The 27,074-nt window shown below is 34.6% G+C and overlaps 2 protein-coding genes across 3 annotated transcripts; one reads left to right on the top strand and one right to left on the bottom strand.

Moving 5' to 3' along the window:
• The first annotated feature begins 5,327 nt into the window (after window positions 1-5,327).
• Window positions 5,328-10,766, top strand: LOC136229179 (uncharacterized). 2 transcript variants are annotated; one of them, XM_066017776.1, is made up of 7 exons: window positions 5,328-5,526; window positions 5,994-6,269; window positions 6,458-6,525; window positions 6,610-7,717; window positions 7,899-9,902; window positions 10,213-10,267; window positions 10,434-10,766. In XM_066017776.1, the coding sequence occupies exons 2-7, from the start codon at window positions 6,140-6,142 to the stop codon at window positions 10,585-10,587; spliced, it is 3,519 nt and encodes a 1,172-aa protein (XP_065873848.1). In that variant the 5' UTR covers window positions 5,328-5,526; window positions 5,994-6,139; the 3' UTR covers window positions 10,588-10,766. The 2 variants fall into 2 exon arrangements, with proteins under 2 accessions (XP_065873848.1, XP_065873847.1); XM_066017775.1 differs by having other exon boundaries at window positions 6,082-6,269.
• Window positions 10,767-22,628: 11,862 nt separating this feature from the next.
• On the bottom strand, window positions 22,629-23,494 carry LOC136230903 (uncharacterized). Its single transcript, XM_066020102.1, has one exon. The coding sequence runs from the start codon at window positions 23,483-23,485 to the stop codon at window positions 22,754-22,756; it is 732 nt and encodes a 243-aa protein (XP_065876174.1). The 5' UTR covers window positions 23,486-23,494; the 3' UTR covers window positions 22,629-22,753.
• Window positions 23,495-27,074: the final 3,580 nt, after the last annotated feature.

The following is a 27,074-nucleotide window of genomic DNA, read 5'->3' on the forward strand; positions in this document are numbered from 1 at the left end:
TTAAAACGAATTCACAATTCTAGTAGATTATGTCGTTTGAACCAAACATGCACAAACGAATTCCTTTTATGGAATCAAACCAAACAGATAGAGAAAGTCAGAATCATTCATTCTCTTTCTTTCTCCTTAAGCTCTTTTTGAATTCATTTTTGTTACCCATGCACGAACCAAATGCTCCCTAATGTATTGTAGGTTACCTCGTTTAAAATGCTTTTATACGACATTTTAGTTATTATAACGCATTTTACTGATAATCTTTTATTACTCTTTTTTCATATGTATTAGTTTGGAAGTGCAATTACGCATTAAATTAATTCAAATACTAATATTTTACACTAATTTGTATATGAAAGACTGTGATTTTTTTGTTGTCAAAACGAGAATTGTGCTTGTCAAGATTTGTAAAATCGAGAATTTTTAGGTTAACATTACCAAGTTGGCTGTTAACGACCACAAAATGAACCAAAAGCTCCTTTAATGTATTGTAGGTTACCTAGTTTAAAATGCTTTTATCTGACATTTTAGTTACTATAATGTATTTTACCTTTTTAAGGATTAATTATAAAAAAACACGTGGTTACACTAGTTTGTATATGAGAGACTGTGATTTTTTGTTGTCAAAACGAGAACTATGCTTGTCAAAAATTGCAAAATCAATAACTTTTGGTTAACATTACCAATTTGGCTGTTAACAACCTCAAGTGAAAATTTTCAAAAATCAAAGTTTTTAGTATCACATTTACTATGGAACCACATTTTTTATTTTTCAAAATCATTAATTTTGGAGCTTTATTTCTCTAAATATTAACTTGCTCTGCTCACCAAACAACACATAAATGACCTTAAAACTAGAAAGTTGAAAATTTAAAGTTGTTTAGAATATTATCAACTTCTTGAAAATTTTCATTTTGAGATTGTTAACGGTTAAATTGACAATATCAATCCAAAAGTCCTCGATTTTGCAAATATCGACAAGCACTATCCACGTTTTGACAACAAAAAACTCACTTTCTTTATATAACCGAACCCGGGTCTGTACCATGGCAGGATACTATTCTACCGCTAGACCACTGGTGCTTCATGAGCTCCAATCAGGATAGTTCATGAGTCAAATATAACCGAATAATACTATTCTACCACTAGATCACGGTTGCTTCATGAGCTTCGGTCGGGATAGTTCATGAGTCCAATATAACCGAATAATAAGTAAAAAAAAGAGTTTAGCTACACTTATTCTAATCGTGCAAACCAAATGATTGTGGTGAACCCCTCATCACAATAGAGCTGCACCAGGCAAGTATCGTACCTGGGTTTATACCGTGACATGGTACTATTCTACCACCGAACTATTGGTGCTTCATGTTGCTCAATGCATATAAATTAATATAGTTTGTAATAGTAATGGATATTCTCCATAACAATATGAGATTTTACCCCTATTTAGGGCTTCTATGAGGATTTAATTTTCATAAGCGTCCTAATTTAGCATTTTATCCACTGTAGGTCTCTACTAAGGGCGAAACCGGTAGTTTTTTTTACCGGTTTCATTTGGTAAAGAAACCGGTAGATTAACTACCGGTTTCATAATTTTTTTCTCTAAATTCAACTCTAGTCTACCGATTTCAGTATATAATGAAAATCGCTCGAGTGTTCATGCTTTTAAAATTTTAACTTAACTTTCATTTTTAACTATTTATTTTTTAATCCTTCAAAAAAAAAACTATTTATTTTTTAACTCATTAATTAAATTTTTCTTTGCTAAATTAGTTTGTAGTTAATATTCAATTCAGTTAAAAATGTTTTATTCTTTTAAATGTGAGTTTGAAACTATATTTTTTTTTTGCAGTTTAAATTAGGATTTTTTACCGTTTCTTTATAGTCACATTATAGTTTGAATTACAGTTTTTATAGTTTGAAATTATAAATTTAACCATGACGTTTTCAAGCAAGATCCTTATGTTTCTGAAAATTAAAAAAACTGGTTTCAGTGTTATTTAACTGTCACATCAAACCTTCCAACAAGTTTGTGGATAAATTGAAATAGTTTCATATATCTTTGGTTAATTATTTGGAACTATATTAGTAATACAGTAAAAAAATATATTTTTTATTCATAATTATTTGTAATTTTTTTTTATCAAAATGTCTACAATATTTAGTGAGTTACTAATATAATTGCAAATAACTCACTAAAAATGTACGAAACTGTTTCAGTTTATCAATAAACTTGTTTGGAAGATCTGATATAACAATTAAATAACAGTCAAACTAATTTTTCAAAATTTCGGTAACATAAGAATAAAATCTATCTTACTTGGAAATATTAGAATTAGTTTCGTACCATTTCGTATGTTAAACAAATCTGCATTTTTAAGGTCAAATTGGGTTAAGGTGCAAAAATACCCTTACGAGATGTTTGTTAGAAGGGATATAGGAGGTGGGATAGGGATAAAAAATACGAGATAAGTTATCCCGTGTTTGTTTGGGAGATAGAAGAGTGAGACGGATGAGGGATAAGCTTCTTATCCCTCAAATCCTATACCCAGGAGGTAGGGCTGTAATCGAGCCGAGCCGAACCGAGCTTTGGCTTGTTCAAGTTCGGTTCACTATAAAATTAACGAGCTCAAGTCCGAGCCGAGCTTGATATAAAATTAACGAGCCGAGCCCGAGCCGAGCTTTGGCTTGCTCAACGAGCTTGAGCCGAGCTTCGAGCTTGTTTCGAGCCCAAAATCCTCTTTTAGACTTAGTTCATTAAGAAAATTATCTAACCATGAATTGTTTCTGAGTAAATTGTTAATTATATTTGTGAAGTTTGCTCGCAAATAACTCTTTATATTGTGTACATAAACAAGCTCACAAGCAAAGTTCGTGAATAAATAAACAAGATGCTTACAAATAGTTTGTCTATTACTCATTTATTATGTTTGTGAACGAACTCATCTAATAGCAAATGAAATAATATTAAGTTTAGATATTTGTGAACTAACACAAAACTATATAGTTTTCTACAAAACTAAAATTTGTTCATAAATGTTCTAATCGAGCCTGCTCGCGAGCTTTCGAGCCGAGCTTTGGCATGCTCAAGCTTGGCTCGTTTACGAACCGAGCCAGTAAATCGTGTTCACGAGCGGCTCGTTTACAAATCGATCCGAGTCGAGCCGAGCTTTTATCGAGCCGATCACCGAGCCGCTCATGAGCGGCTCTGTTCATTTACAGCCCTACCAGGAGGGGGTGGTATAAGGAGGTGAGATAATCTCCTGCGATTTTAATATGATGGAAAAGTCAATTTTATCTCTCAAATTAATGTTATGTAGTTTAAATATGGTTAAAATAGTAAAATGTATTATTTTAACCCCATCCCTATCACACATACCAAACATTGAATAATAATTCTTGACTATCATATTTTTATTCTTATCCCAACCATTTATCCCTATCCATATCCCAACATTTATCCCTATCCCTATCCCAATAGAATACCAACCGCCCCGTTAACATTTTGGGTCAAGAGCAATTTTATCCCCTAACGTCTAAAATGGTGCAATTTTATCCCTAATGTTGGAAGCCAAGAGCAAATTTACCCCTAACGTTGATAAACTGGGTCAATTTGAGAAATAATTCATCAAACTGTCTTCTCGGTCATGAATCTTGTCATCTACACTTTACACATGCGTTATTTTATCAGTAACAAATCACAAATATATGTTGGGATGTGAAAAAAATAAGAAAAAAATATTAAAAATATACTGTCTTTTGTACGAATTAGACAACAAAAATTCAAAAAATTCTCCGAATTTATAAATATTAATCTCCAATTTTATTATTAAATTATAAAAAAATCATATTATTTTTTTTAGAACAAATTGATATGCAATTGGTGCAAAATAAAGAAAAAATGATTGTATCTTATAATAGTGTCTGAAATTGATCCAATTTATCAACGTTAGGAGTAAAATTGCTCTTGACTACAAACATTAGGGGTAAAACTGCACCATTTTAGACGTTAAAGGTAAAATTGCTCCTAACCCAAAACGTTAGAGGTATTTTTGCACCTTAACCCGGTCGAATTTGTATTTCGATCTTGTATTTCCTTCCTATTTCGAGATACCCATATAACCAAACTTGCTTGTTTGTCGCTACACAAATAGGGATGGCAACAGGTAGTGTACTCGCGGGTACCCGACACTACCCGACCCTAATGGGACTACCCGAACCCTGTTTTAGAGGGTATGGAACGGGTATGGGATTAAAAATACTACCCGTCATGGGTATGAGAATACCCCCCGGGTACCCGGTACCCGATATATATCTGACGGGTAGCACCCGGTCAAATTTGCTCTAAATTAGAGTGAAAAAAGGAACATCATGAAAACGATGTCGTTTCAGTTTATTATTCGATCTTGTATTTCCTTCCTATTTCGAGATACCCATATAACCAAACTGCTTGTTTGTCGCTACACAAATAGGGATGGCAACGGGTAGTGTGCCCGCGGGTACCCGACACTATCCGACCCTAATGGGACTACCCGAACTCTGTTTTAGAGGGTATGAGACGAGTATGGGATTAAAAATACTACCCGTCACAGGTATTCTATGGGAATACCCCCCGGTACTCGTTACCCGCTACCCATTTCCCTTATATAAAAAAATATATTACCTTCCTATTTTGAGATACCCATATAACCAAACAAGTATATCTGACGGGTACCCGTTACCCGCTACCCATTACCCATTACCCTTATATAAAAAAAATATGTTAGACATACATACACGAGTCTCGAACCCATGCTCTCTTAATTGTAAGAAATGAGCATTACCACTTCACCATTATTGTTTACATTTAAACTGTAATTGTTATATTATATTAATTTAGTTATTATTTATAGACCTAATACATAAATAACCCTTTGAACTTGTCCAAATGTTGCAACTGCCCCCTCCAACTTTCAATTATAACAACTTACCCCTCATAACAACTTACCCCTTAAACTTGTCCAATTATAAAACACAACCTCAAATTACTGACATAGACTGCAATTGAAGAAACACGTGAAATACAAAATCTGCAATGCTCGTGGAGTATGATAATCAGATCTTTGGCGTGATACGAATCCGGGAAAACTTTTTTATGGTTGCTTCAAATACGGGGTACAAAAATTCTCAATTTAGGGTTATGTTTTACAATTGGACAAATTTAGAGGGTAAGTTGTTACAATTGAAAGTTGAGGGGGGCAGTTGCAATATTTGGATAAGTTCAGGGGTTATTTGTGTATTAGGCCTTATTTATATAAAACAAAACCTAAAATTACAGCCACCAGATCGTTTGTTCTCTTCTCTCCTCAATCTCTCAAGCTTCTTCCGTCTCTGAGCCTCTCCTCCACTTCTCCATTGCTCTTCTCCCTCACCGCCTCTCCTCCACTTCTCCATTGATTTTCTCACTGCCGGCGCCATCAACCATCACCGCCGTGCCGCCATCATCTCGTCGTCGGGGGCCTCGGTTGTTACTTCTTCGACTCATCGTGAAAGGTATGCACCGAAAACTTTAATGGATTTACATTGCCATGCCTAGTCTCGAGTTGGGTTCCTAATATGCACCGAAAACTTTAATAGAAAGAATTACCAATTCAAAAACATTATGCATATATGGATATTTTCAAGTTCATTAGATAAAACAGTTTATCCAATAAGTAAAATTGTATGACTAGTGTAGCACATATAGACCTAGGCGTGAAAATCTGATAGTCCAAGTTGTCTGAAATGCAAATGATCTGATAGGTAAAGATTTCTGGGTAATTTTGAATATATTATTAGCAATATGTGCCACTTAATAATGAGGAAAAGCCTTGATTAATTGTATTTTAAAAGGCTACTGGTTTAATTTAAAAGGCAATAAATAGCATTGATGCATATATATGTATGATATGAGTTGAAGCAGTGGTTGTTGCTGCTGAGCAAAATCTCTATGCAAATTGAGTGAAGAAAGTGGTCCTTAGTTTGTTTGTAGGATGCTTTAAAGAAGCTACATTATGTATATATATAGCTGCTATCTAATCTAATCGATCAAAATCAATGGCGAGGCAGCTAAAACTCTACTACTAGCGACTCTCTGCCTTCGCCTGAGATCTGTCTGCTCAAATCGATGGTGAGACAGTCTTCCACCTCCGGTTCCGATGGAACACCAGATTGCAATACCGTCTTCATAGACACCAGCCTCGGCACTCACTATGTCACCGCCGTCACCTCCTCCGAAACCGTTTCTGATCTTAAGAGTAATCGTCTATCCTTTTAGCTTAATGATATTTTTACGTTTTAACTGAAATAGCATCATCGCCTTTGATTATCTCATGAAGGCTTCACTTCAATTATAATGCGCTAATCTATCTGAATCGTTTATTGATTCAATGAACCGGTTTCAATTTTTGTTTGTAAAGTATATTTTTGTTGTTTTCTAATGCAGAGAAGGTGTTGCACGAACACGTTCTGGTCTTTCCTTGTATTGGGGGTATTAAAATTCACGGTTTAAAGGTATTGTATTTGATTATGACTGTAGTAACAATGTGTTAAATATGGTCGTGTGCATTTATGAAAGGTTCTCATAACTTTTGGCAGGTAAAGCGCAGAGGAAAGTTTTATTGTTTGCCGGAATCCATGTTAGTGAGTAGTGCATTCTATGGGGTGACTAAAAGTTGGTTCATTTTTGTTGATGCCTCTAGTTTGGAGGATCATAATGGGAATAGGAACTTTCTTAATCCCTGTTCTAATAGCCTGTTAAATCTAGTGCGTACGAAGAATATTGCTTTGGATGATTTGTCATTGCCTGCTATTTATCCTACTAATGTTGATGATAACCAGCTTCAGAAGCAGATTGTTTCTTGTGACAAACCATCAGAAGAAAGAGCTTCAGGAACTATACCTTCTAAAAAGAAGAGACGTAGAGTTATACCTGCTAAAAAGAAGAAATGGATAGCTAGAACTAAAACTAAATCGAACTGTGTTGATCAAGGAACCGAACACAGATCACAAAAGGAGACTAAGGCACCGGGCATCAATTCATTCCTTGAAGCTAATAAGGGAGGAGGCACCACCATTGTGCAAAGGTCTACTGTTCAGAGTGAGAGGACTAAAGAGCTAGAAAAGCATGTTGAACTCAACGATGCTAAATCAATGGAAAATAGTGTTGATGTGCTACGAGATCAATCATTGGAAGACAATCCAAAATCAGAACCTGCAGCGAAGAGAAGGCGTAAAATTAAGCTGGCAGAAAAAGGTGATGAAGATTTACTGAAAGATGATGGAACATTGGTTGCTGAATCTAATAGATTGATGCTTGAACATTCAACAATCCCTCAGAAATCTCCATTTGACAAACAGCATACTAGAAATGCCACTTTAGATGGTTCATCCATTGGTGCTCCAAAGGCTGTTCATTTGCAATCGGTTAGTCCAAGCAATGAGAACAGGAAAGGGGAAAAGAAATCAGCAAAAACTTTTAATCAAGAAACTTCTGTAGTTCCTTGTACTATGACAAATGTTGGGATTGAGCATTTTGGGACGCATAATAACTCGTCCTATTTGGGTGAAAATCCTGCTGCAGCAGTTGCATCTGGACAACATATTCAAGATGTTCTGAGTTCTGAGCCTGAGCCTGATGCAATCTATCCAAAAGATAAGCAGGGCAATCCTGCCCAAGAAATAAACTTAAGACCCTCTTCACTAGGTAAGTGCAGTGGATGGTATTGAAAACACAACCTTACATGCTCTGTTCTTGTATCAGATTATTGTTTTCTTCCTTCCTATCCATTTTCCATCATTACTATGAATGGAAAGCAAAAATTAGTAACAAGGAGCATCTATTCTTGATTTTGTTTGTTATTTATTTATATTTTTTATTTTTATAGAAATTGGTACGAGGAACAAAGAGGCTGGTAATGTGGAAGGTGGTCATGAAGCCTCTGGAGCAGTAATTGCATCAAATATCAATAGAAAGAGAGCTTCAAAGAATCGTCCTGCTATTTTTGCAGAGAAAAATTCTTGTATCAAGGTCCAAGCATCTAATAAGGCTGAGAAAGAGAACAAAATTTCAAGGCATGAGAATGAGATCCATAAAGATAAACAAAATCATGCTTCTAATCAGAATGATGGAGCAGAACACCAAAGTCATGTTTCTGGTCAGAATGACAGAGTTGAAGAGAGAGAATTTTCAGTGGAGATTTCTTCTAAAACTGCATCATCAGAAAAATACGAAATATATGCTCAGTATGATCTATGCTCAAAAGCTAAAGAAGCGATTGTGGGTTCAAAATTGCTTGAAACTAGTGAAACTGTGGATCCACCAAAGTTATCCAAGAAAAGAAAGAGGTCGAAAAACACAAAGGATTTAGTGAGTGTAACACCACCGACATCTGCTACTGAACATGTGAAAGGCTTTATAAGCAGCATATCTCCTACCAAAGCTCAGAAAATTGCGAATGGAGATCACCTCAGTGATACTTTTTGTAAAGAGGAGAGCACTAGGCTTCAGGAGGTACGGAAAGAGACGGATACAATTAGTACTTCTCTGGCCACTAATGAGGAAATTAATGATGTGATTCTGAATGTGGTGGCCACTGATGAGGCAATTAATGATGTGATTCAGAATGTGGTGGCCACTGATGAGGAAATTAATGGTGTGATTCAGAATGTGGTGGAATCGGTCCAGCAGATGGTAAAAGATCAAGTGGATACTGATAGTATGCATGGGAAATCAAGAAAAAAATCAAGAAAGAAGCAAAATTCAGATGTAAAACTTCCACAATCATTGGAACAAAATGAGAATACTGGTAAGAATAACGTAGGGGATATGTTGTATTCATCATCTGAAGTGACAAAACAAGCTTCTCTGGCAAATACAGGCAGCACAAATCATTTAATTGGATCATTTTTGGACTATGGAAAAGATACTACAGCTGAAAATGACGGAGGCATTCAATCTGCGGAAGTTCTAGCACAAAAACTGGAAAGCAACAGTAAGAAGAGGTGCCCTGAAGCTGTTATCAGCGGGAGCCCCTCTATAAGTGGTGGTGGAAATGAAGTTACCGACAATGTGGATGTTCCCTGCCAAAGTAAGGGTGTCAACTTTAATGATTATTTTGCGCCTAGAAAGCAAGATCTTGACACTGTAGGTTCTGCTGAGGTGCTTGTTGATGAAGCAACTAAAACAAATGTTGATAATGGTACAGTGAAAGCTAAGAACAGGAAGAAGAATAAGAAGCATGGTGCATATTCTGATGGTCATGATGCACATTCTGATAGTCCTCCATCTGACTCAAAAACTCATCTGATGTTAAATAGCAATCATGGTTTAGGAGCAAAGCCTCATACTGGAAACTCTAGCCCTGTAGAAGTTCAAGTTTCATTTACAAAAGCAAATTCTGGAAAAACAACACTTCAGCCGAACAAAGAGCCTTCAGAAGTTTCTGATACAGGGGCAAAACCTATGGTGTCTAGCAAGTCTCACAAGGATTATTCTGTCCCTGAAGAAGCTCTTCGATCCAATGATGCCAAGCCTGCTGGAGCTGTCAATGGTTTAAACAGTAAAAAGGCTGAACTGAATCTGGAAAGCTCTAAAAACATACGGGTACTAAGAACAAGAGTTAATGGGCGTCATTCACTTGAAGACCACAATCATAAAGTCGGCAGAAAAGCTTCTGCAATTAAGAATGGGGAAGTTGTGAATAGCTCGAAACAAGTAAGGAGCTTGTTCGGAGTATCAGGTTCGATATTCAAGGATGATAGTAGTGGTGAGGCTTCTTCTAATGAATATAGTAATTCAGATGCCAGCACCAGAACCCCATCAGATGCTTCATTGTCTTCTGACTATTCGGATGGAGAAAGCAATGCAGATTATGACTCATCACAAAGTGGTAAATTTAAAAATTTATTATCTCCTGACTATTCGGATGGATGAAAAGTGACATCACTTTTTGATCATTTTGCTTTTGTATTCTCATGTCTTGTCATATATGAATGGTTGTGTGCATATTCATTCCAATATCTTAAAACTGTTATTTGTTGGTACATCGGGTTCAAAGGACTCCTTGAAACACGAATTGCTTTGAACTGATAGCGTATGGCTCTATTAACATATCTCTCTCTATTTCATTGGCTCTTATGCTGAAGTTTATTTCTCTCTATTAGTGTATCTCTCTCTAATATGAATTGAAACTGTCACAGGATCTTGCAGCTGGAAAAGAGAAGAGGGGGGTAGAAAAAGTCTTACGAAACCTATGTAAGTGAGAAAAGAATGATGACTTCCTTCTTACTGCTGCTTGCTCGGAGCGGACTCTAGACTTAGATAATCTTTAATCTGCTTCATTTTACATGGAAGTTTATTTCTATACTTTTCCCTCATGATCACTATCGGTTAATTGTGTACTTTTTTCTGACTTAAGCAGCCCTTCTGGCATGACGCTGGATGAAATTCTAAAAAGTTCAAGGAGTTACAAGAAGGCCAAGCTAACAGCATCTCAATCACAACTTGAAGACCCAGAAAGCCTGCTGCCTCTTGATTTTGGCCCGGACGGTCAAGCATGCGCTGCTGCCTGTTGATTTTGTCCCAGACATTCAAGCTATGTAAGTTATTCTGAGTTTTGTTGGTGGTGTTCTAGGCCCCTGGATTGTTTTGGGTTCAGAAAGAAAATGAGCCACTGGAGGATGTTTTTGGTTCTTTTTACATTGTTTATCACATACATGTCCAAGTTTTGAATCCCAAATATTTCTTCTTTTTATTTGGATGTTTGTTTCTCAGAATAATTAGGCATCTGATAGACTGTTTAAGGATGCTGCTGTCTTCTAGTTTATATGGATCTTGTCAAATTTGGGTTGGGTTAAAGCACAAAAATAGTTATTTCTAATTTTGGTCATTCTTTTTATTATTGAATTGTTGACTTGATATTTTAATAAAATATTATTAATACTGCCACTTAAATTTGAACTTTAACATTTTCATTTTGTGGTTTTTATGTATTAAGTGTCAATTTTCTAGATTATCTATTTGGTCCCTTAAACTTTAGAAATATCTCACTAGTTAATACACATTGGCCTTCTAAATGTGCTCAAGTGTTTTATTGGCCATTTAAATGATCTATTAGTCTCTTAAATTTGCAATAATTTGTCCAAATCTCTTATAGTTCATGACCCCTGAGCTTGGTTTTACTATTCCTTCTAAAATGTCAATGAAGTAATCAAATCCTGAATAATATAGATATTATGAATTAGTATTCATTTTTTCGTTTTCATGTAGATTATGTACATTTAGTAGAAGCCATTATGAACAATCATTACCTTACCTAGGCTGGTGTACAACCATACATATATATGTTTACTCCTTCTAGAGCTTCACGGATGATGAGCTGTCCAAACCAGAGGTAGGTTTGTCTAATATTTCAAGCCCAGAAATTCCTCTCTTTTCCAAAGTCCCTACTATACTAAAGAGTCCCTTATCGCTTGCAATCCTAAGACTCTTTCAACAACTAGAAGAACCTTTTCTGCTTTTGGCAGATCAGCGGAGAATCCGGTTAGTACACATTGGAAGTTGCTAATATCTATCTTTTACTGCATCATAGAATTTAGTATTGCATACATGCCTGCACCTTGCACTGAAGACCCAGAAAGCCTCTTAACCATATGTGTCCTGGACAGTCAAGCATGCCCTGCTGCCTCTTGATTTTGTCCCAGACATTGTTGGTGGTGTTCTAGAAAGAAAGCGAACCACTGGAGGAGGATGTTTTTGTTCTTTTTACATTGTTTATCACATACATGTCCAAGTTTTGAATCCCAAATATTTCTTCTTTTTATTTGGATGTTTGTTTCCCAGAATTAGGCACTAGTTTATATGGATCTTGTCAAATTTGGGTTGGGTTAAAGCACAAAAATAGTTATTTTTAATTTTGGTCATTCTTTTCATTATTGAATTGTTGACTTGATATTTTAATATATATGTTTTGCATATGCGAAAGCTGGATATGTTTTGAAGCTAATTCGCGAAGTGGTATATAACAAAAAAATGGCAAACAACGGATTCTAACATTAAAATCATGTGATAACAAGATTGCCACAATGACAACATTCAAATCATAACATTATCAAAATTTACAACAAGATTGCCACAATGACAACATTCAAATCATAACATTATCAAAATTTACAACAAGATTGCCCCAATAAACTCCTAGCAAATTACTTCAAAGTTAATCGAACTAATCCGATACTAATTTTGAAGCGGATGAGTATTCTTGGTGTGCACCATGAGACACATCCATCCCAAAAGGTCTGGACTTCCATTTCTCATCCCAAAAGGTCTGGACTTTCAGACCTTTTGGGATGGACATGTCCCACGGTGCACACCAAGATTACTCATCCGATTTAAAATTGGTACCAGATTAGTTAGGTTCACTTTGAAGATTGGCACCATGGGATGGACGTGTCCCATGGTGCACCCCAAGATTGGCACAATCTCTCCTAACGAACCATTTTAGGAGTGAATGTGTCAATCTTGGGGAAGTTCATTCCTATACAGGAAGGAAAATCATCTCCCCTGCAGCCCAGTAGGCCGCCTTCCAGAAAGGGATGTTACGTATTCAACCACCTACAGAAAAAATTAATCGTGTTAGACAGGGAAAAAGACGATTTTGGCTTCGCGAAATGAAGATTAGCGAAGCATGCGAATGTAAATGTGCAGGGAAAGAGGTGATTTTACTTCGCTAATCGTTTGTTTCGCGAAGTCTGCGATGTTTGAAACGTGACTATCTACGTCGCATATCGATGCTTTCGTGAAGTCTACAAGGTCTGAAACGTGAGGATCTATCCGCAGACTTCGTGACCTAATCGATTCGCGAGGTAGATCCATACGTTTCAGACTCTTTCTCTTCGCATATCTTTGCGAAATCATCGATTAACGAAGCAGATTGTCACTTTTCAGGCTCTTTCTCTTCGCAAAGCTTCGCGAAACCATTGATTCACGAAGTGTATTCATGAAAAAACGCAGAAAAAACAACAGATACTTACATTTTTCGCCCCTTTCACCCCCAAAAGCGACGATAACAATATGATAACATGGGAAGAACGAACGAAATATCGTAGAAAAACCATTTCTTTGATTGTAACAAGAAGAAAGAAACCAAGCAACGAACAGGAAGATGAAAAACCATGGCTCCGTTTTCTAGGGTTAGAAAGTTGCAGAATCAAGAGATGAAGAGAGGAAAAAGAGAAATTCATTGTGATTTTGACGAAATGGTGCAGATTTCGTGCAATTTAAAGGAAGAAAGGAAGATCAAAAGTCTTCAAATCATTAATGCATGAGCAACTTTTCGCGTAACCAAGGAGATAGGGGGAGCGAGCGGCCATTCGCGATGTGTGGGAAGTGGGAAGGTTAGGGGTATTATGGGAAAGTCATACAAAATCAGTCTAGATATGTAGTAGGTTGAGTAAATGTATTAAATATATAAATGAGCCTCCCATTTGACCCAGTTTTATAATTTTCCCATGAATAAAAAGGGCTCTTTAAATTTTTTTCCCTAGCACGATGCATGTGGCGTCATAGTGAATTCATTATGGCACAACATGCGATGTAATGGCTAGATTAAAGGGTAAATTATAATCATAGTACCTGAATTTTATCTACTTTCATACTTTCGTACCTAGTTTCTATTTTGTCATAAAACAATACCCGAACTTAAGATGACTGGACAGTATAGTACCTATTGACATGTTAGCCATTAAAAATATTGATAAATTACAACTATGGTAACTTTAACTTATTTCACATTCGGATACCTAAACTTTATTTTTACACAAGATGCATAGTTTGAGAAGTTTTTTTACTTAAATTTGGAACCCACTTAAATTGTAAAGACAATTTAGCTCTTCCTTTCCATCTCTAATTTTCTTATTCTCTCTAAAACAATTTCTTCCCACATTAGAACATGATCCACCACGACAATATTTCATTGTGCAAAATTGAAGTCAGGGTACCAAAGTGTGAAAAAAATGTAAACTTTAGTAAACTGGACGGACTTAGACTTTACGAATTTTACATCGGACCGACCTGACTCGATATACTATATATATAAAATATATATATAAATTATCAATTATATTATATAAATTATAATTATAATATATTTTTATAAATATAAATTATTTATATACTTAAAGTTTGCTGATGTGTTACAACAAACTTTAAGTTTAATAAATTATAATTTTTTTTAATCAATAAAGTATAAATTTATAATATATTTTAATTGTATTTTTTTGGTAGGGATTTTAATTGTAATAAATTAGAATATATTTTAATTGTATTTTTTTAATACATAGATGGGCTTGGACGGACGGACTTGAGATTTATATCTTAGGTCCGAGCCCGACTAAATTTCCTACGGCCTGGGCTGGGTTTGGGCTCGTCAGGCTTTATTAAAAGCCTGACAGGCATGACCCATGTCCAGGTCTAGGTGTTGGATGGGCTCTAGGCAATTTTTTTTTAGTTGCTTGAGCGAAAGTATGTTTCCGGGGGGGGGGGGGGGGGATTGTGTTGGTGTTGAGACAATTTTTTTGAGTTGTTTGAGCGAAAGTATGTCCGAAGTGGTTGGCGGGTCTCAATCGGTGTTGAGGGGGCCTATTATTCGAGACTCCATTTTGAAGGGGCCTGCTTGATGTTGGCATGCAGCTGTCGGAAAAAGAGAGAGCTGATGACCCGATGCCCCAAAACGAGATGATGATTTATGAGGACCAACTTGATGTCATCATGCAGCTGCCCCTGCTTCCATTTTTTTTTTTGAAATGCTAAAGGAGTTCAACTTGGCTCATAGGAAATTATGGGGAACTGATGAAGAATAATGGTGGGAGAATAGTGGCAGGGATGTACGTGTGTTTGACGAGATTAGTGTTCCACAAGTTCTTTTAGCCTTCACAAATGGATTAGTCGAGGCATGTGAGTTGGAAGCATATGAAGTTTAACATTTTGGGGAATTTCAAGGATAAAGGTGTCTACTATTGATTTGTCTTTTTCCTTTCATGTGAACTGGAATCAAAAGCTTACTTGCTCAAGTACGTGGTTGGTTGAAAGGGAGTTGACTCCGAGATAGGCCAAAACGGTTGACTAGATGTGCAGGCCCCCTGGGCATAGGCCCGAGGTGCGACGGCCTAGGGCCCAGGGCTGGAGGGGCCCAAAAAAATTTTCTAGCCTTATAGGTTTATATGAAAATTAATTTTTTTATAATATAAATAGTGAAAAATTATATAGGAGGGCCTATTTACTTTTGAAGGCCCGTTGATATTTTTTTTTAAAAGACATGTCCAACTTTTACACTTTAAGGGGTCCTTATTACTTATTTTATTTAGGGCCCTTAAATTATCAGGACCGGCCCTGTAGATGTGAGGGATTTCCAAATTCGAGAAGAGGGATATTGAGATATTGATCAAGAAATTCCTAGATATGGTTGGTTCATTTATTCGTCGTGGCAGACGATATTTGGAGGGGTGAAAGTTGAACGGAATGCAAAAATATTTGGCTGGTTGAGGCTTGACTTTAGGGGACTTGTATGAATTGAAGTCTATTGAAGTGACTATGGCAAGACATTGAGGTTGCTTCGGTGGCATGTCTGTCTTTATTGTTTATTATATTTCTCTATTTTTTGGGGCTTATATTTAAATTGCTCTTTTTGATTTTACAAGTGTGATTAGACCTGGGCATGGGCCCGCGAGCCCGTCCGGCCCGCCCAGGTCCAAGCTCGTTTAACCGGGTTTGGACACATGAAAATGATGTCAGGTCCGGTCCGGTCCAAGCCCGTCAAAAACTGGACGGGCTTGGGCTTTATGAATTTTACATCGGTCCGGCCCGATATACTATATAATATAGAGGAATTTACACAAACATCAAGTATTAATTTAAATTTACAATTAATTAAAGTGGTGTTTTTTGTTTTATCAAAAACTAAAATCTTATATATTCCTTTTGTCAGATTAAGAGAGCAAGAGCGTGAATTTTTTTGGGTAATAACCAATCGTGGCCAGGCAGTTATTTATGCTACAAATCATATGAAATTCATCAGTATTTGTAGGAAAAAAATCGTTTTAGTTGAGGGCCATGTGTCTATTCAAAAACATATTTAATACCAATTTAGTATATTATATATATAAAAATTATAATATATATATATATATATTTTTTTAATATACAGATGAGCTTGGACGGACGGACTTGTGATTCATATTTTAGGCCCGAGCCCGACTAAATTTCTTACGGGCTGGGCTGGGCTTGGGCTCGTCATGCTTTATTAAAAGCCCGGCAGGTCCGGCCCGGCCCATGCCCAGGTATAAGTGTGATGGAGATCAAACCAACCTCATCCTGCTTAATTGGCTTGGATCAGATTGAGTTTGACTATGATTTTCTACCGTGAACTGAAGCGTATGAATAAATATGACCCCTCTAGATTCTGAATTTAAATTCTTTATAATCTCGAAAAAAATAAAGTATTATGTCGGAGGAGAGTACGGCCACTATGTAGAGTTAATCTACAAGTCTACCATCTCCCGAACTTCTCTTGAGTTGTAGTTTACGTATGTCCATATAGATTTAACTTTCATAAGTGAGAATTGGACGAAGGAATCTCGATCATTTGTTATATAGTCCATTGTACTAGAATCAATAATCTACATACTCATTTTCACTCCTAGGTTACTTAAATGCATCTTTTCATAAAATTCATAATTTGATGTCGAATGCCTCATAAAATTACATAATATAACTTATTTGTTTGTATATTTATTGATAAGGTATGTGAAACAAGCGTATTTAAACCCACCAAGAGTACTGGTGGAAGCCCAAGCCCACTAACAAAGGCCTATAAATACGCTCATTGAATTAAGGTAAAGGATGATGCTCTCACACTTGTTCTTCGAATAAATGCTTAGCTAAAACCTTTGAACAACTAACTTTCTTGATCGTCGGAGTATCCGCAGGGACCGATCCCCGCACAGGAACGATACTCGAAGGACCCAAGGCGTCGAAGAGCTTATCGGGCCACTGTAGTTCGTTACCTGATTATTTATTAATAGTTAAAAACCAAAATAAATGTTAATTGGTCGAAATAATCAGTTAATCGTTTAGTGGTTAACCGAATACAATGGATTAGTATACTATATACAATTACTGTTTATTAAATTTTTTTTAATGAATTGAATTGAATTTAATATATTGATTAACTCGAGTTTTTATATTAAATCTCCGGTCTTCCATGTTACTTGGAGGACCCTCAATTTACATTTGGATACGTATATTGTGACTCCACTTAATAATTAAAATAGTAAGGTCTCTTATAATAAGTATGCGCCTATATTACACACAATAAAATATGTATAGAATGTTTTCTATTTAACATAAAGAATCAAGTGATTCTAATAATTTTCCGAATAACTCACTATATAAAGCATGAATTCCATTATTATTTCTTGCAAGCATGAGTTCAACAAAGCCAATGATGGCTTCCATATAAATTTACTTAATTGGTTCAGATTTTGCATTATCAAGTTGACATTTATCAAAGATTTTCATTTTTCCTACTGTCTACTTATCAACTTCTACATTTCTCTCCATATTTGGACCACTTTTTTGTTTTTTATGCCTCAAGTGTCAAACCCGACCTAAAAGAAGATCAGATAAGACGGTGAGACATTACCACTGACTTATTATATAAACCAGTAGCAGTATCTCTCAAATAAGAAGAAAAATCAAAACAAAAACCAAATTCTGGTTTGAAGCTAAAATGACCAACATATGTCATTTCCAGCATAACTTTTTCCTACGGAGTCCGATTAAGACGATTCAAAAACCCCTGGAAACGTAAGATAATAATAAAGAACTTTCATTTAGGATTCCATGACAGATTCAGCCTATATCTGGCCGAAAAATGCATTACAAGATTCTGATATGAATCTAATTCTTCCGCATCACCTATATAGACAATTCTTTATTATATCTAGCTCAAAGTTATGACTTAATCATAACCGATATCACACTATTCCACAACTTCTCAACTTCAACTAATTATATATATACCTGTAGATAATACAAACCAAACAAAGGACACCACCAAAAACAAGTTATACAAGTGTCCTTATACTATCCGCATATATGTACATGGACAAAATGGATGCAATACCCTAGAGACGACTTGCACCTCGTAGCTGTAACCGAACCTCGCCCTAAGATCGAGTACCCCTCTCGGTACCTTGCACTTCTTCGCCTAAAACAAAACATTAAAAACATTTGGAAAACATGAGACAAAAATCTCAATAAGAAACTATCAGCTATAAAAATCAACTTTACTTAATATAACTACATATATATCCGTTTATAAAGGATTTAATCAACACCGTGTAAAATATACTCCAAACTAAAGTTCATAATAGGATCAAGGTATGAAACCAAAAACCAAAAATATATAATCTTGTATCCATTCTTGAGTTCATCCCCTTATAATTCAAATCACAATTCACAATATATACGAGACGTCTCTTAACATTGCCTATCCCATATGGTCTTACCCAACACTTCTCTGCCATACCCAATAGGTCTTCAAACTGTGTACACAGGCCATATTTCTCACTAAACATGGTCTTTGAAAATTAAATCCACCATACCGGACTACTCTCAATGGACACCAAACATTTACTTCCATATATATATATAGATTGAAACCAAAAACATATATGTATATATGTATATATTTCACTTGATCATAATCAAATTCACAAGTGTTCAATTCTCCAAAATATCAATCCTTAATCAAATAAAATTTCCAAAATTAATCAACCAATGAAACCTCAAATCAATATAACCCAGTAAAATCTGTACTTCACATTTAAACATAGTTAATAGTTAATTTGAACTATAATTTCACAATAAAAGCAAGATTGTGAAAAACCTCAATTTTACAAAGTTCCGGCATAACCCTAAAATATCAATTTCTAGAAATTCTTTGATTATATATATATCTCTATACATAAAACTCAAACTATAGTTGATAGTGACTTACCTGAGCTATGAATTGAAGAAAATACACCCGTTCAATTCTCCGCTAAATCAGTCTAAGACGTTTCCCCTCCAAACACTTCCGAAATTCAGAAACTCTTCGATTAGGATTTAGATCTATGCCTAAGGATGCTATAGTTTAAGTTTCAAGTGATTTGGACGGTCGAATCTCCGCAAATCAAAGAAACGGTGGAGAAACGGTCGAAGAACGGTTTGAGAAAAAGAAAAAGGAACAGAGAAGAAAAGGAAGGAAAGGAGATGATGTCGAGAGTCTGGAACAATTTGGGATTTATATCCCAAATTTATCAAATATCCCTTTTGGTCATCCATCTTTATATAATCTTTTAATAATTACCCTAAACTTTTAATTTACACCTAAACCCATCGAATTAACTCCAAATTTTGCCTATAACACCAAATAAAAATCACATACCCCATAATAATAATATATATTAATATCTAGGTATAAATTCTAGAAATTTGGACACGGACGTGACATCAAGAAATTCTTCTCCATTTTTCTAGGCTAGGGATCTCCTCCAGACACGTGGAACAATGACGTGTTTTTTTCGAATTCTTATATTAAGTATCCGGTTTTCTATATCACTCGGAGAACTCCTAATTTACATTTGGACACGTATATTGTGATCCCACGTAATAATTAAAATAGTGAGACCTTTTATAATATGTGTGGGTTCATGTTACACATGTCAAAATATATATGGAAGGTCCTCCGAATGACATGAAGAACTGGATTCTTCTAATAATTTGCCTTTTTTTCTTGAAAAAACAAGCTACTTATCACCGTTGATTCTTTTATACTATAAAGAGTTTAATACTCATGTCACATTATTGATACATCGTTAACATAATAAATATATGTTCTTTAATAATTAAACTCTATAAAATAACTGAGGTTATAAATGAGTCGAGTTTCTCATGAGCGGTACGGTGTTCGACTCGATAACTCATGTTCGGCTCGATTTATAAACGAGTCGAATTTGAGCATAACGAAGCTTGGCTCAAAAGCTCGCGAGCAAACTCGATTATAGATTCATGAATAAACTCATGAGCAGTGGTGAATATAGGATTACTCGGTTGAGGGGGCCGATTTTACACGTGCATTCGGAAAATTTTGTTTTTTGTTAAATCGAACTTGCTTAATTTTTTTTTTTTTTTGTATATATGCGTGTTATAATTTGAATGATCCAGAACCAATAAGTATTAATATACAATTTCTCAAAATTAAACTAGATTTCGTTTAATAGTCCTAACATGTAAAAAAAATTGGATTTAGGGAGGGCTGAATATATAAAAATTAGAAAATTTGATTTCAGATTGTCTACCAGGCAATTTTTTTTTTTAATAATTTGAATTTAAGGAGGCCTAAGAGGCCAAAAAAATCAGAAATTTGGATTTAGAGAGTACCTAATAGATAAAAAAATATTGAATTTTGGACAAGCCTAACACGTAATTTGATATATTTAATTTTTTTATTAGTTCAATGCTAGTTTCTAAAAAAAATTTATAACATTTTTACATTTTTTTTATTTTTAGTTTTAAAATTTAATTTATAAATTAAGTTGTTTGAGTCTTGCATAAAAAAAAATATTGTTTGTGTCTCAAAAATAAGAAATTAATTTGTTTTAATTGAAAAGACATAATAAAAATGATTTCAAAAGTGTTAAAAAAATAAATAAAAATTAAGCTTTTAGCCTAGTGGTTGAGAGCTTACCTATGACTATGGAGGTTATGGGTTCGAATCACATCCATGTCCGGTGAGGATTTTTCTTTCTTCATTACATTGTGCGCAAAAATTTTTTTTTAAAAAAATAAATCAATAATGGTAACATAGTTTTATAATTATTGAAAAATAAAATTTAAATAAATAAATATTTTTAAAATAAATTGAAACTGGGGAATTCAACCTAGGACTTTTTAAAAAGAAGCAAGTGCTTTTAACCATCTCATCTACCTTAAACAATGAAATATTACTGCATAAAATCTATATAGACTAATATTAGGGGAGCCGAAACTACTCGTGACCATGGTGGTTCCGGCGGCCGGAGGGGCCCGGACCCCTCACTGTCTCCGCCACTGTTCATGAGCAAGTTCGATTATAATGTTCATGAACACGTTTGTGAGCAAGTTTGATTCGATTATTATTTTAATAATAATATTTCTATAAAAAGGAAAATGTGAAATAACATAGTTTTGTGTAAAATTAAGTTTAGTAGGTTTCAAAAACTATGTAGTTTTATAGTTTTGTGTTAAAAAAATTCAAATCAATATAATTAATGAACATAATTAACGAGTTGTTCGTGAGTGAAGTTCATGGACTGAATTAATGAACTGTTCACGAGCAAAGCTCGTTAACAAATTCGTGAACTGAATGTGGAGTTCGAGCTCATCAATTTTTTGATGAGCCGAGCTTGAGCAGGACAAAGCTCGACTCCACTCGATTACAGCCCTGCAAATAACCAATCTTACGAGAGCCATCATCGATTATTATATACCTATATTATACTCTCATTTTTATACATCATTAAAATAATTGGTAGATACCAAACAGGTTTTTTATTATTATTATTATTAATCCAATTAATTGGATTGAAGTTAAAACCTTAGGTGACTCTTCTTTCAATAATATTTCTTAGAATTGGATCCGAGATCTAACTTAAACGACTAGACACTTTTACTTACTGCTCAAATCAATTAATTAAACTCTCTCTAATTCTTTAACCTCCTGTTAAGGATGCTCTCATCATCGGAATGCAAGCATAGACCGATTATCGGTCCTCCTCAAATATATTTAGAGTATCACCATTTATTTCGAAACTTATTAATTTTGGAAACCCTAACTAATTATTGTATGGCATAAAAATACTTGTAGAAATTAATTGTCCCTTCTGAGAATGCAATTAAATCAAATGGTATTTATATAAAATAAAAAGGGTGCTAAGATTTAAATATCTTATTTCCATTTATCTTTATGTTGGAACCTAATAGTAAAACAAATTAAACTAACAACCAGAAAATAATATAAATATCAATAAAAAAAATGAAAATAATATAAATACAAAATAAATTTGTAGAAAAAACAATTAGCCAGCTAAAAAACATAATTCATTGATCTTCACGTTAGAACCTAATAATAAAAACAAATTAAACAAACAAACAGAAAAAAATATAAAATTATAGAAAAAAACAATGAGCCAATTCAAAAATTATCAATATAAAAAAGCTAAATTCATTTTCATAATACAAAATTATGTACAATATAAATTTTTAACTTTTTTCCGGAAATACTTATATTTTTATTAGATGAATAAAGAAGTAAAACAAAAAAAAAAATTAAAAAAAAAACTTTGAATGAGTTTACTTTGTCAAGTTCATCATTATCTAATGGTGTGAAAAACAAAGTAAGACTTACTTTGTTAAAAACAAAGTAAACATAGCCTAATCCATTAAAATTAATATAAAATTCACGATTATTATAATGAGAAATTATTTCGTTTATTTTCATTAAAATTTACTTAATTGAATTAGATATTTAAAATTGAGTTAATAATTTTTACAACGGATGCAAAATTGTATTATTTTACACGATAAAATATAAAATTAATATATCTTTTTAATTTCTAAAAGTAAAAGAATTAAGAAATAAAAAATATATATTTAGGAGGACTAAATCAGCTCTTTTTTCTTTTTTCTGAAAACCACCTCGGTGTCCAACCCGAACCCGTCAACTTTCCGGATATGAACAACCTCCGATTTCTTAAACAAGTCCATCAACGGCTGAGTACTGTACAAATCATTCGCCGAATATTTATCCGACCGTCTAGAAATCGCCACGTGTAGAACGCAAACCCCTCCACGTTTCAACGTCCGTTCAATCTCCGCCACAAACTTATCCGGATACAGCGCGTGGTCAAACACGTTAGAAAACTCAAAATCGAAAGTCTCATCATCGAACGGCTGATGATGGAAGTCACCTTTTATAACCAACGGTGGAAAAGGCACAAGGTCAATACCGACGGAATCGTTAACTCCGACGCGTCTTAACGCCTCCACCTCCTGTCCGACTCTAGCTCCGATGCTTAGAGCCTTGGAATCGTTGAAAAGGAGGTTCCTTTGCTTCAAATTCTGGAAAAATCCGGCGAAGACTTGAACTTTACGATCCCAATCGCGAGTGGTCCAAATCTTTCGTAATTTAGGGTTAAGAGTTTTGTTGAGTTGACGTTGTATGTAGGAATCGTAGGATGTGAAGCCTCGCCGGATTTTTAAATCTTTAGCGGCGGAAGGCGGTGGGTTTTGCGGTGGCGGGTTTGTTTTGAGAGGGAAGAAGAAGAGAAGGAGAGGGAATGAAATGAAAAGGGAGAGAAGGAAGTATTTGAGTAGAGGTGGTTTTAGTTTCATGTTTTTGCATGCAAAACGACTTTCTCGCTCTACAAACTCTACTTATAAGAATTCTTTTGTGCTTTACGTGGATAATTAAATAAGAGACAAGTTTCAAATTTCATCCAAATGTTTAAGGTAAAAGCCATACTTGATAAAGTAAGTTTACTTTGTGTGTTTTTGTCATTGGATTAATTTTATATTCCATCATCCCAATGGTGAAAGCATACCAAGTAATGATACTTTGTCAAAAACAAAGTAATTATAGAAGACATCAATGTATGGTTCCAATTTTAATCAATTTTATTTCTATTTCATCGAAATTTGAAAATGTTAATCTCACTGTTGTTAATTATCACATTGTATTTTCTAAACATCAAATATGTTTAAAATACTTAATCTGTTACTAACGCAGTTAAAATAAATCTTTTTAAAATTCTAATACCTAAGTGTGCGAAATATAAGTTAATCAATATTTTTTTTTAATTAAAGTATCTAAATGTTTATTGTCTTATTAATATAATTACAAATAGATAAAAAAAAATATACGAATATGCTTTAGTTTATCGATAAACTTGTTTGGAATGTCCGATATAGTCATATAACTGTCAAACGAGTTCGTTCAAATTTTCTATTACATAATGGTAAAATTAACTGATCTCACTTGAAAATGTTAGTGGTAAAATTACATCATTTTGCACGTTAAGGTCAAATCTACACTTTTAAAAACGTCAAGGTGACCTTTATAAGGGATAAGCTACTATTAGATATATTGGCTTTGGCAGGGGAGTAGGAGATGAGTGTACAAGGAGCTCTACCGCTCAGGGTCCCAAGTTTAAGGGGACAATTTTTTTATTATACAAATGTAAATAAATTATTATTATTATTAATTATTATGTGAAAAATTAAGTGAATGTTAATTTATCTAGAAAATTAACGCTCTAAGAGTCTTAAAAGGCCCACTTTTTATTATTATTATTACACAATAACTAATTTAATTATTTTTATTATATTTATTATGTTAAAAATCAAGTTAAAAGTATTTTGGTGTTTCATTTTGTAGAAACATTATATTATATGAAAGCATTAAATTTTTTAATGAATAGAGCCTTTTTTTTTCATTTAGTACAGGACCCTAAAAATGTTTAAGACGGCCCTTGGCTTTGGCCAAATAGACCGTCCCTTAAGGATATGAATCATATATGATTAAGTGGGTTATTGAATTAACAATGACATAACCCTAAAGTGGCGCTCTCTCTCTCTCTCTCACATTCAAAGTCAGTCGCTCCCTTTTTTCTCGGTCGGATTCATTTTTAGTTCGTGGATCGTCTCTTCTCTTGGTGTGTTTCGGTGATTGAATCGTGATCCGTGATATACAATTTTGGTTCGTTATTCTATTGCTATTAAATTAACGGTTTCTACACTACAAGAGGCAACCTGAAACCAATTATTATATATGCATTCATATATGTATAATTCCATGCGTTGATATCAGTGCTATATGCTTACGTGCTCTGTCGTTTTGATGGACAAACATGAATAAATACATAATTTCTACATGTTATAATTTTTTTTTTTTTTTTTTTTTTGGTAGAAAAGGAAAAGAAAAACGAATAACAACAAACTACCCAGGAATTAGCCTAGGGAAGCTAACCCCAATCCTATCTTCTAAGAGAAGATGAGAGATGAAACTAGGGGAAACAGGAAGGATAGTAACGCCTAACGTCCCTTCATGGCCCGCCGCCGCCAAGCGATCAGCAACACGATTCTGCTCCCTAAAAATGTGTCTGAACTCTACGAACTCAAAGGAGGAGCAAAGCCTTATAATAGCTTTGATGAGGTTGTGACTGTTAAGACCCATAGAATGATTCTCAGAAATCATTTTGATTGCTTCCAAATTATCAGACTCCACAGAGAGCCTCTTAACACCCAGCCTTTTAGCAAGATTGATTCCAGTAAGAATAGCCCAGAGCTCCGCAGAAAAGGAAGAACCCAACCCTAAATTCTGGGAGAACCCAGAAAGCCAGACGCCCCCTACATCTCTAAGCACACCTCCAGCCGCAATCTTACCGTTACTGAGGCAGGAACCATCAGTATTCAGCTTCACAACCCCCTCTCTTGGCCTGCTCCATCCCACGAGATGGACATCACAACACTGAGAGGCTCTGGCAAGGGACTCTCCTTTGAAACTATCGATAATAGAGAAAAGTTTTTTCGAGAAGAAATCAGCTAAGTTTGTCATAAAAACAGTTTTATCTCCAAAAATCTCCTCGTTTCTCCATTTCCAAACTTGGTGACAGATAATAGCAAAGAAAATGTCACCATGCTCCATGTATGGAAGCAACTTTCCTCTAACACCATCAGAGAACCAGTCGACCTCAGAATGTGCCATGAAGGAAGAGAAAATATGGTGTGGGAGAATTTTCCTCCAAACCTCTTTACTATTAGAGCAATCTCTAAGAGCATGGCACAAAGTCTCAACATGGCCTCTGCATCTACATGTTATAATTAATATGTGTATTAATTTTTTTTTATTATTGGGCATGATTATAGTGTCAGGCCACGTATCGTGCAGAGATTCGCATGTATGACGTCAGTTAATGTCCTGTTTTGCGCTTGAGATACATGTGCCAATGGCGAGGCGACAAGTGGCCACTGACTAGGCATGTGGAAAGTACGTGTTGGCACATGAAGGGTGTATTTGATATCGTTTTGGTCTTGATTTTTTTTTTTCAAGTTTTTGCAATTTTTCTAATTTTCTAGATATGTTTTTAACTTTTAGGTGGACAAGATATATATTTTTTTAAATGAAGGTAGATATAATATTTATTTTGATTTTCTAAATATTCTAAAATTACAAAATATATTCTTTTTTGGTAGGGAAAAGAAAGTAAAGACAAAACAAACACCACAACAAATTAATCCGAGATTAGTCTAGGAAAACTAACTCCCACAATATCTTCAAAAAGTAAAGATAACAGAAATCAGGAGGAGAAGAGAAAATAGAGACGCCCAAAGCCGTCTCATGGCCCTCAGCAGCAAGCCGATCTGCCATGATTCTGCTCCCTGAAAACATGGTAAAAGTTGATAGAATCGAAAGAGGAGCAAATCCTTCTAATTGCTTTAACTAAATTCTGGCTCCCTAAACACATAGCCTTTTTTTTTTATCAGAAATCATCTTGACTGCTTCGAGATTGCCTGACTCCACTAGCAGCCTCCTAAAATTACAAAATATATTTTAAATACCCCAAAATTATGAGAAATGTTTTTAAAATTTCCGAAATTTTGGTAAAACTTAAATCGAGAAAAATATGCTTTTATACGTACGTCAATGTTTATTAATTATTTATAATTTGTTATAATAATTATAAAATTAATTCGAGTTTCGTGCATTGCTCCATTTTCTAAAAGTTAGCTAAAGTGCAAACCTTGAAAATTAAAATTAAAATTGTAAAATGGAATAAAATATCATACATTGATATAATTGATAGGGGTCAAAAACCCCTATCTTTGGGTACGGTTTTAGGACGGGTTTTAGAGTTATTTAGTTAATAAGCGAGCAATTCTCGCATTTAAATGCTTTTGTGTGAGTTAGTTAGAAATCGGAAAC

The sequence above is a fragment of the Euphorbia lathyris genome, chromosome 5 (assembly GCF_963576675.1).
Source record: "Euphorbia lathyris chromosome 5, ddEupLath1.1, whole genome shotgun sequence".
Taxonomy (NCBI): domain Eukaryota; kingdom Viridiplantae; phylum Streptophyta; class Magnoliopsida; order Malpighiales; family Euphorbiaceae; genus Euphorbia; species Euphorbia lathyris.